This window comes from Melozone crissalis, unplaced genomic scaffold (genome assembly GCF_028551555.1).
Source record: "Melozone crissalis strain CALT ecotype California unplaced genomic scaffold, PUWL_Pcris_2 ptg000013l_1, whole genome shotgun sequence".
Lineage (NCBI taxonomy): Eukaryota > Metazoa > Chordata > Aves > Passeriformes > Passerellidae > Melozone > Melozone crissalis.
The window spans coordinates 47,313,276-47,325,199 of NW_026535791.1; the positions used below are offsets into that span (position 1 = coordinate 47,313,276).

Consider the following 11,924-nt stretch of genomic DNA (forward strand, 5'->3'; position numbering starts at 1 on the left):
TTTTACCTTTTCACTTCACAAAAACTAGCCAGACATTCAATAATGAGCTAAAAAAGTGTTGCATGTCGGGGCAGGGTTTAAATATTAAAAACAAGAAAAATAATTTATTTTTTCTCTTTCGTGATTCTCATTACTGGAGGTTTTATTTCTTGTTTTGTTTATGTGTGAGAATGACCCTTTTGAGGCATTTTTGGCCTGTGTGCTAACACAGTAGCTGTATCTCACAATCCACTCATAATTTAATTTGCACATTTCACAGAAAGATTTTTCACCCCCTTCTGCTTGGCAAGGCCAGCTTGTGGACTGCATTAAACACAGGATTACTGAAGGTATTTCCTGTATTTGTAAGGTCTCCATATCATAGGATCTGCAAGGAAAGTATTAAAAAAGCCAAAGTCAACCAAAAGTAACCCTTCAGCAGTTGAGCAAATGGGTGCAAGATGTGTGGATTTCCAGAAATAAGCATGAAAATGTATTTCATAAAATGTGTGGTGAGCATTCACCAGGGACTTAGCCATTAAAATGACAATTTTTTTCTAGGAAAGTAAATTCCTCCTGTAACCTTTTGGCATATGGATAATGTGTAATAGGTGTGAGAGAAATGACCCTGTATTTTCAGGCTGCCTGCTGGTGCCTCCTACCAGCCAGTACATGAAGCTTTTAATTTGTCTGTGGAAGTTTTGTAAGCATCAGCTAGAAGTGTTTACAGTTAATGAAATGACTTTTGCCCAAAGGTGGCATTCAGACATATGTTGTCATTCTGGGATTTTCTGGTGGCAAACAGAAACAAGGAACAAATTAGTTATTACTCAGTTAAGTTCACAGTTACCCATAAACTAGCTGAAAAACTAGAAAGATAGTGAAGAAATTTCTCCCCTGACTTGAATTCAAGGAAAGTTTCTCTACAGCATTGTTGTCCTGTGGGCTCTATAGCTAATACACAATGTGAAAATTCAGCATCAATTTCATCCTCTCAGAGTCCAGTGCTGTCAGAATTTGAGTATTACAAGTGTCCTCTTCTCAGCACCTGTGCTTTCTCTTTGGTGTAACCCTGTCAGTTATAGGAGGCTTGATTGTAATTGGGAGGATGGGAAAGAAGGAAGTTAAGAGTATTTGGTTCTCAGTGTAGCTTTTCTTAGTGAAGAGAAATAATGGTGGCCAAGAAGGGACTTGTGAAGGAAAATCTGATGTGAGAACTTTGTGGTACTTTGCAGGTTGTAATGTGGATGTAAGTGTGGACACTGCTGCCAGATGCAGAGGCCTGGATGTGACCTGTTCTCATGACACTGTCACTCCATTATATTTTTTATTCCAAATTTTACAGTTTTAGGTTATGCCAAGCATACAAACAAATTGGAGTCAATTTTGTCCATGCAGTAAATACACTGGTTTCATTCTCAAACATAGTACAATTTATCTTCCTTCTTCAGATGAAAAAGTATGTGTAAAAAGATTTATGTAAAAATGCATATATACAGGTGTGTGTATGTATATTTCTCTTTTATTTATATACCTACATATTCATACAGTTTAATGAGGAGAAGCCTGATTTTTTGTGACTGTTTCATGGCTGAATTATGCTCAGTCACAGTGCACACACTTCATCTGAAACTTACCTTGTGGCTGAGGCACTTGTAAGGGCTCTCTCAAATGTGTTCTCTAGTGTCTATTACTGTCGCTGAAAAACAACTTTAGTTTGCTTCTCAGTGAGAACATTCATAGGATCTCTTTTTCTACCCAAACACAAGTTTTTTCAGAAAACTTGCAGGAATTTACGTTTCAACTTTTATCCATCTGTCAGAATCTGCTAAAATTGCTCAACAGCTTCAAAAACTACAGCATGAACAGGCACAAACGGCAGACACAGAAACAAAAAAAGGACATGTTTGTTTCTGACACATTTTATAGCTCTTTAAGAAATCTTTATTTACTATCTCTTAGTTTTTACATAGTTAAAATATTCTTAGATTGCAGACAGCTGGGGCTTTTTCTTTTTCTTTTTTTCTATCTGTTATTAGAGTGTGCTTCACCTAAAAGTAAAGAAAAGCAGTATGTCGGATAACACCCACACTCCCTAAATACATAAATCTGGGTTGAAAAGTTCAGCCTGATTAATTCCTGAATACTTTGACCAAGATTTGTTGAAGCCGGTCCAAGTTTTTAAATTCTTGACTATCAACACATGGAAATATCTTCTCAGGGGATTAGAAAGAGACCTTAAAACAAAAGCACATTCTGGAACGGGGCAGGAATATTTTGCTTTTTCAGGTCAGGCCAGGCCAGCTGTATCTCATCTCTAACCTGAATATTTATGAGCTGTAGGAAAGCTGGCAATTTTATACCTTCTTACAGATTGTTGCCAGTTCCCTGTCTTGGTGGTGAAAAATTTTTACCTTTTGAAGGCTTCTGAAAGGGACTTTCCTACTGATTTGCCAATAGGGTGTTGTAGATCAATTTGGAAGGTATGAGACATTTATTTTTTCCAATCTGAGTAAGCACATATTTTTATATCTCTGAACTAGTGATTGGATGGTAGTATCACTAATGGGAATTAGTTTATCTTTGTAGAGGCATGGATCATCAGCAATGGGAAATCAAAAATCAGATCTCATTGGGTCAGTGAAAAATCCTATGGGCTTGCAATACAAATTGCAGTTCTACTGCAATCTTGCTCTGTCAGTGAAAATCTTGCCCAACTTTGAACAGGCCAGTTTTATGCAAGGAGGAGGCACATCAGATGAAGTCTGTTGGTAGCTGTGTAACAGACACTTCACTGGATGGTTCCTCTGTCCTCATTCAGGCAGGCTGAAACTGGCATGAACTCCAGGTTTTTAAATTAATTTAAAAGAAATACAGGCGGTCACAACTGATCTGTACCAGGCAGGTGTTTCCATGTCTTGTAGCAGTGCATAACTCAAGCAAGCAAGCAAGGCCTCTGCTCTGTCCATCCCATTCTTTAATTAGACTCCACTATCATCATTCTGTATTTAAAAGGTTAATTTTTCTAACTCTATCTGATTTATTACTTGTGTCAGCATTAGCTGGATTTCTGTGACCTCCAAGTTAGCACCTTTTCTTGAGTGTGTGTCTCTTGATGACCACAGAAGTGTGGTCACTGCAAAGCCAGCAGTGGCTTAGCTCCCTCTGACCCAAAAGTAGGCACAACCAGCTTCTGCTACCCTTTCAGATCCCAGCTGGCCCTGAGGAAAGGCTCACCCAAAGAATTAAAGAAAATTTCTTACATCAGAGCATCAGACCATTCTGTGCTTTACAGGAGTGCATTTCTATTACCATGCTGGCTAAAGAAGGGTTTGCCAAGTGAAATAATACAAAACAGATACAGGGGTCCAGAAAACATACTCTCCCATCAAAAGCAACCCCTGTGTAGCTGTTAGGCTAGATCCTTCCAGATCTCAGAGCTCTGTACCCAGGCTGCTCTGTCAGGGTTTCTGTAACAAGACACAAATCTGACATACCTTGCAGTCAGCGCCAATAGGTTTTTTGCATTCCTCACAGGTGTTGGAATAAAGATTTTCATAACATTTCACACAGAAGGGGCTGTCCTCCTTCAGGATGTACTTCTTACCAAACAGAGACTCTTTGCAGTAGTGGCAATCAAAGCGCTCAGTCATGTTGGTGTCTGGAGTCCAGCTATCCTGCCACAAAGACAGGAACAGGCACATGTCAGACTGAGCTACACTTGACCCAATCCCCCAAGAAAGGTTTATTAATTCTTGTTTTTCACATTGTACCTCAATTTTAGTCTGACTTTCAGTCAAATAAATGAACAAAATGGGAAAAAACTGGGCTATAAATTTGGCAGTGCAGCCCATCTAAATTAGCCATCTGTTGATCCATCTTTGGCCAGACCTAGGGCTAGAGATGAGAGGAAGGATTAAACCCCGAGTGTGAAGAATTCTTGTGGGATTTGTAAATGGAATTTGACCTATAGGTCTGCAACAAGAAGGTGTTTCTCTAGGGGATGGAGGGAGTCAAGTCCATTAAGAGGATGAGCCAGCTAATCTTCCTTCAGAAGCAACATCTCCTGGATAAGGCAAGAGAAAGGTTTACATTGCTAGTAGGCTTGAGTCATGCACAGACTATCAGGCAGCACAGCTATGTGCTTCTGCACCTTCCTTCTCTGCATTCTCACTAGGCCAGTGTCTGGCAATCCTTCCCCCACAGGCAGACACCAACCCTCCATCTCTGCTCGTGCATGGGACTATGGGGGTGGAAGGTGTAGGATCAGTGACTGTGTATCTGATTCTCCTCTGATGCACCTGAAGTGCTATTATCCAATAGCTGTAGTGTATTGGGACACAAATGGGAGCTGGCTCCCAGGTGTTCTGGCTCAGACAAATGTAAAAAATTATTATGGAAGGGAAAAATCAAGTAGGAGAAACTGTATATGATGTTTCAGCTTGCCTGAATTAGGCACAATTGATGTTTGCTCCTCAAGTTTTGTTATGTCTCTATCATTTTCTGGATGCTCACGCAAGCAAAGATGACACAAGTACCTTTGATGAATATTTATTATTGCCTGGGACAATTTATTTTGGGTTTCATTTCAGTCATCACCTTCTTTCTTAACTTGAGGCTTGCAGCAGGTGTTGCACCAGAAATCTGGAGGGTACAGCTGGAGGAGGGCATAGCTGCCAGCTTAGGAAAGGGAATTTCCCAAGCAGAAAGTACATGCCACCAGGACTGCATGATCTTAACTGCCTGCCAGGCTGCACCTCCTCTTTAAGGCACATCTGATCCATAAATCCTTAAATGTTTTGAGTACTAATAGCTTAAGTGGCTACCTCTGTCTTTCATGCACAAGTGACATTTACAGCATCTGCAGTCCTTTTGCCAACTTCAGCTCTCAGTTTTAAACAAAATGTTACTTGCTTAGTGTTCTTGGCACAAGTTGCTGATTTCTGGAGTTTGTCCTCTCCCTCTGGCAGTGGGAGCCACCCATAGGGCATTCTGAAATCCTGAGTTCTCCCCCAGGATTTCAGTTTTTATTATTATCTTTCAGTCTGTCTAGCTGGGATGTGATTAAGGTTTTAGGGCTCTCTGAATAGACAATTTTTTTTTTAATGGCCAATCCACTGCTGAATTTTGTGGTGACTAGCCCAGACTGATGGGTGAGTGCTTTTACATGTGTGAAGTAGGTAAGTGATGTCTCCACTGCTGGAAAGTCTTATGAATTCCAAGTAACTACTAAAGAAAAGTGTCAAACTAGCATGCCCCAAAATGTGCCTGGAGGAAGCACAAATCCTGGCAGCTGGTCTTCTGTGCTTCTGACAAAGCAAGAATAGCAGGGCAACTGCTTTGGCCTTCAAAATGATCTAGGAACTAATTAACTTTCTTATCCCGGAGGGGAACTGGGAGTATGTAGGATGCTCTTTGTCCTTAAGGAGCAGAGGGGATCATAGGACTGATAAGAACACAGAAAGTAAGAAGATGTTCTGGAGAGAGAAGTGCAATGATCACCCAAAGCTCCCCTGCAGCCCATTTCCAGCAGCAGCAGCTAGCAATGGAAGTATAAGGCAGGAGAACAGGGACAATACACAGGGACAATACATAGGAACATTCCCATTACTTCCAGCAAGTTAGTCTTCTCTTGAAATACACCTGCAGTCTTTACCAGAACATTTAATAGATGATAATGGATTTTCCTCTCTGTTTTGAGCCTGTTTACACTCCTAACCTACATAATAGGTTTGGATTTTCCCAGGAAAGAACTAGTCAGGACTTAATTCCCCTCTGGAGTAATTTCAGCAAAATGCACTCAGGCCAATGTACACTGAGTTATATGTGTAGATGTACGACTAAGGAGTGATAGTTTCTGTTCAAATAATCTGTATTTAGGACAAAAATCTGCAAACTTTTTACTTGACTATATTAGGTATTTTTTTTTCCAAATGACAAGATTTTGTTGCCCATTTAATGTGCATTATTGCTAAGTTAAAATCTGAGCAGAAACCACTTATGAACTTGCATTTGTCACCCTTCTTCAGAATTATTTCTCTCTAACCCTGATTTAAAAGTAGATGTGAGATACTGAAGAGTGAAAAATTTCTCTGCAGTCTTGATGTGTAAAAGCAAAAACTATAGAGTGTGATTCCTTTACAGGTTTATACCATTTCATCCAAAGCTGCTAAATGTAAAATATGGAAGTGCTTTGTGACTGGAAGAAGGACTGTTCCCTTAGAAGTGGGCATTCCTGTCTCTTGGTCACTGGACTTTCCCTCTTGAGTGCTGTATTTTCTTCTGGGTGCATTTCACTGGAGCAGAGGTAAGCATCATATAATAGATATATTTAATAATTCATATAATAATGTAATAATTCAACAATTCAAAATAATTCAGCAATTATTTAATAGTTGCTGCCACTATTTCAGAAAATACCTGGGCACAGCCTGCAATCCTGAAAGAGATCTAGTTTTGTTAAATGTGCTCCAAGATTGTTCCAGGGGATTGTCCCCCTCACCCTGAGCAGGGAGAGGCAGTCCTCATTTCTACATCTCAAACAGATTTAGGGATGAACTCTGCTCTATGAAGACAATGCAGGGACAGCTCTGGATGAGATTTGAGGAACAACTCTAGAGATTTGGGAAACTGAAAGATGAGATCTGCATTTTGACTTTAGTTATGTGAATCTTTTATTGCATCTGGGACCAATTTTGGATCCAATATCTCTCAAAGTTAGGAATTCAGGTTCATGTGCTTTCATTCAGTAAGCTGGAATTAAGGCTGAAGCATCCCAAAATTCCAGGCTGTTTAAATCCAGATCTTGGACTGAATCTCATGACCTACTATGTGCTATTTTGAGCATATTGTACAGAGTTTTTTTCTGCTCCAGAGAGAATTAAGTGTGAGATAATAATGGGTCCTATCTACTAAATACTAGAAGGAATTTCAAACAAATAATTTCACTGTTGTCTTACAATCAAGGAATGTGAAATCATACTGAGCAATATTTTTGCCTATCACTTTGTACACATGGTCCTTTACATTGCCAGTCCATTACTTCCTGTTATATAAAATCCCCTCATGTTTAGCTTAGTGCAGGCTTTATGCACTGTTTTAGACTTTAAGAGGAAAAAACCAAAACAGGAGATTTGCATAGCTGTGGATGGACACAAATTGAAATTCAACCTCCTTGCCATTGATCTATTTCTTTCTCTTGTGTTTGACACCATAAAGCGTTGTGGGACAGAGGCTCATCATTATTACATCTCCTTGTGGTTAAAGATATTTAGATTTTATTACTGTAGTCATTCTATACTTATGCTTTTTCAGATTGCTCTCAACATAATCATGATGAAGAAATTGATTTTTTCTGCCATTCAGTCTCCCTCCTCAGCATCAGACATAGCAAGCACATCTCCAAAAGGAAAAGAGCTTTCTGTAGCCTGCCCAAAAGAGAAGCTACAGCTTATGCCAAATGTTAGTACTACCCACACTCTGTCTCACAGGAAGAAAGAATTGGCAGAAAAATTAACAAAAAGTTAGTAGACTGACTCAAAATCTATGCTTCTTTACTCTTCTTTCCCTGTTGGCTCAGTCTCATTTTACTGGCAGCAATTCCTAAAGTTGTCATATTACTGCATAAATATTAGGGCTCATCATGTCATTAAGAAATTATCCAGTGTTCCCCCATCCCATGACACTACTGACTACTGAAAAAGCAGACCATGCCTGCTTCTTCAGCTGTGTCTGCAAGCCTAATAAATGCTGTTGTGTCCATCTCTTATTTCAACTTTTCCTAGGGGGTGTTGAGCACTGAGAGGTGCATCTGCACACACACAAGAGAGAGAAAGAGGCCAAGGGGAGCTATCTAAACCATGTAGGAGTTGTTTCGTTTATTCAGTGAAGTTGTTGTAACAGCATCTGGAGACAGAGAATGAAGCCCCTGTGGATGCCAAAGGGGGGCTTGCTGCTGGCTGAATTAGCTGAGCAGGGCTGGGTCTTCCTCTCCCCGTGCCCCTGGATCAGCATGCTGTGTTAGCCACCTGCACAGCAAACAAAAGCTCTTCCTCCGAGATGTGCAGGCATCTCTCCCACCTGACTGTTTTTCCAGAAGAACAGTACACATGGAGAATTTTCTATCTGTTTATTTCTCTTCCCCTGAGGAAGGAAGATTTGTGTCTGGCAACTCCAGTGACATGAGCCATGCAGGTCTAGAGCATGTGGAAACAATTTATGTTAATGCTCTAAAGGCTAAAATGAAAAGATTTATTTACAACCATGAACTGACAGTTCAAACTATGCTGGTCTTTCTGGCAAGAGGTGATTTTTTTCCTTGCAACTTAGCTGCTCTTACCACATTCATTATCTATCATCTTGTTGCAGCAGCAGGAAAACACTCTTGGAACACCTAAGCATCTTTCCAAGCCAGACCATAAGGCCATGCAGTGGGAAAAGAGGGACACTTACTTTTATTTTTTTAACTTACTTTAGAAAAATAAGGAATGACCATTTTCTCTTCATCAAAACCCAGGAAAATTGGTTTAATATTTGAAAATAATAGTAATAATAAAAAGAAATGACCCCAAGTAAAATATCCCAGTCATGCCCTTAGATGCTAAATTTTAAAAGCTATCTAAAGAAAAAAAATTTCATTTTTAATAAAGTTACCTTGCAATATTCTTCAAAATTACATTTGGATTTTTCCAAGGACTCACCTTCCTTGGAAATGGCTGACTTATTTTGTGTTTGGTCTAACATTCTGATCTCTTTTTTAGAGTTTTTTTAAAATCTCTGTAGTGCAATTTTCTGACCAGACAGACTGCATTAACATATGTAGATAACCAAAGCATACCTGGTTCCTATCTGGATTGCACAGTCAGCCTGTCATGAACTGGAAAGTGGATAGTGTGCTGGGTAAGATTGTATTCCTTAGCAGAACATAAATAATAATTTTTAAAAAAATGAAATAGAAAATGTTTCTTGTGTGGCAAGGCTCCTCATGCATCTGGCTAAAGTAATCCCAGTTACAGCAGCAGAGAAGGAACTCTCCGTTTGTGGCTCCTGTGTGGTTTATTGTATTTGGCAATAAATAGAGATCTGCTCCAGTCTAGAACCACTCCAGCAGTGGTAGAGCAAGAGCCAGTAGTAATATCTACAAATGCCACAGAAGAACTGAGCACTGACACTTTGAAATTGTACCCCACAGAGTTTGCTCTGTGGTTATCTCAGGCTGATACTGAAATGACTGGAGGGTCCATGCTCTCACCCATACTCCTGCACGCAATTCAGTTACAAAAGAAGAATGTTGAAATAACATGGAACATGACTTAAATCTGCCACAGCAAGGAGGAGCACAGTTCAAGTGGAAAGGCTTGCTTCTATTTTCTATTTTAAAGCCTTTGAAATTGCTGTCCTCCTTCTTTCTCTTGCAAAATAAGCAAATGCTTGTTCAGAGGAAAGGTCAAGTACTTGATCCTGCTTAAGCATAAAAAATATATTTCTAATAACAGCATTTAAGCAGATAACAGAAAATTATAGTGGAGAAAAACAGTATAAGATTAATAAACCTTTTTATTATTTCTGGCACTACCCTGCAAAAGTAGTGTATAAGCTAAATGTCTGCAGACACTAAACTCCAACAAAGGTTTGTTTTTCCAGAAAAGGATTGCTTTCTCTTACTGTCAGGAGCACTGCTAATCTCAGAGAAATTAGACTTCAAGACAAAAATACCAGAAATGCCATGTGCTACCATGCAGTCTTGTTTCCAAATTTTTCTGCATTTTTTAAATCCTCCTTACTACTACCCAAAACACAAAACCAGAATAATGTCCCAAATAGCCTGTGTTTCCCTCTTTAAAGAAAGGATAGAAGAAAAATTGGGATAATTCTGTGGAAGAAGAATGCTTTGTTTTTTGTCCTGTCCTCTAGCAGCACGGCTCTGGTTCTGTTTACTGAGGTAAGACCACAAAGCCCCCCATGTCTGGTTTGGGGGATCAGTTAATGCACATCTTACAGCTGCTGGACAAAGCTGCTGTGGCACTGAATGCCTCAGGGCTGTGAGGTACCCAAACTTCCCTGCCCAGCCAGAATGCCCATGGCCTTCCAAAATGTGACAAAGGAGGCTACATAAACCTTGGGGCACCCCTGCAGCTGGGCACATCTTAGCAAACCAGACTGATTGCACCTGTGTGAAACCAGTTAGGCCCAGTTTGGGGGGGTTGTGGCTGAAGACTGGACACAGAGAGCAGAGAGAGCATCTGCTAAGGTTGAGCCAAAGTACCTGTGGTGTGTAAGAGACGCAGAAGAAAGTACAAAGACATAGAGAACCTGATGACATAGACATAGGCAATGTTTTTGTGGGCACGATTATTTCCAGCTGAAGAAGGAAGATGTTGAATCCACCGTGGAGTAGATTCATGTAGCGCGGGATAGTAGGGAAAGGTGGAAATCATCAAAGGCGAGATCCCGGTCTCTGAAGGCACTTCAGCTCTAAATCTCAAGGGTGCTTCAGAGCAATGACAAACACATCTGTGTAAATGATTGCAGGTATTTCATGGCTTCATACAATTTGCTGCTTTTATTATGCAAGATGAAGTGAAGAAACAGTGGTGTGTTCTGAGCCCTTACACTTATGCTTGCTGAGGGCCTAGAACTAACTCACGCCATCAGAGCGATACTGTAGAACTTTCTCTGCAGTGGTTGATATGTTTGAAATTTTAAATTCAGAAATTTTCCATGAAAAGGAATGGTGAATGTGCTTATGTCAGTGTTATGCTCACCTGCATTCCTCTTATGGCATATTATTATATGGACAGTAACCATTCAGCATCCTAGTTGATATAATACAGTATAATATAGAAGGGTATGTGAAAAGGAACAAAATTAACTTTATCACCTGGCATGAGTATATTGATGTTCATCCTTAGGAGAAAGCCCTACTGGTTTATAATCAAATTCTATCTATATATAGCTAATTAATATTGTTGAAATGTTAATGCTTCAGTGGCTGTCAATGTATCCAAGATTTATTTTCCTGAAACCTGTCATTACCCTGCCATTTCACACTCTCACTTGTGGTGAATCTGCATCACAAATAACTGTGCATATGTAAATTAAATATTAAAACTACACCATTAGAATTAATCAGTCTAAAAATGCAAATGATGAGATTCCCCCAGTCTCTGAAGCAGTACTCAAGTGAGGGAAGATGATTGCCTACAACACTACACCATTCAGAGTTTGTCCAGAGATGCTCAGGACAGATTTACCCATCAGAGAAACATGGATGAGACTTAGACCTGAATGTTCCTGGTCCCTGGGGATCTAAAAAGACTGTGAGCATGCTGGCCAGCAGCAACAGGAATTGCTTGTGGCTGGTGGTGTTAACACTTATCTGATCTTCCCTTAACTCTAAATATCCTGGCCCCTGTGAGATGAGGCAAGGCAGGGAGGTGAGGACACCCGCAGGTAACACATTGCTTAAAGCTCAGAGCTCAATGCCCTGGAGAACTGAGCCAGGGGTCTCTCATGAATATAGGATCAAGAGGTCTTTGCAGCCCTCCTCATCCTTTTCTTTTAGAATGAAAATTTGAATTTGCAGTGCAGTGCAGGAGAAACTTACGCTTACAATTATAGGAGTTGTACTTTGTCCCCAGTGTTTTGAGGTTGTCTTCTTTTTTTGGATTCAAAGCATGATGGAATCCTGGCAGACTGTGTTGTGTGTGATCAAAGGAGTTATCTGATCTCTTTTCTAATGCAAGGTGTGCCATCTGTTAGAGTTGATGCCTGTGTGGACAGGAAAGATGTGATTTCAGGGAAAGTGCTATCCATGGACTTCTCTAAGAAGTGGGAAAGAGATCATTATTTGTTCCTGAGTTCTTCAGCTGGGAATCACCATTACATGCTCTATGTGGTAGGAACTTCACATGGACAACAGCATCTGACACAATATAGCCAGTGCT

General features: G+C 40.1%; 1 protein-coding gene across 4 annotated transcripts in view; it reads right to left on the bottom strand.

Moving 5' to 3' along the window:
• Positions 1 to 11,924, bottom strand: part of FHL2 (four and a half LIM domains 2) — a 143,704-nt gene that overhangs the window by 10,368 nt on the left and 121,412 nt on the right. For 3 of the 4 annotated variants that reach the window (XM_054271813.1, XM_054271814.1, XM_054271811.1), the window contains one exon: positions 3,477 to 3,656. In XM_054271813.1, coding sequence (XP_054127788.1) covers positions 3,477 to 3,632 — 156 coding nt within the window. In that variant the 5' untranslated portion in view covers positions 3,633 to 3,656. The remainder of the gene's footprint in view (positions 1 to 3,476; positions 3,657 to 11,924) is intronic. The other variant, XM_054271812.1, reaches the window with a different exon arrangement.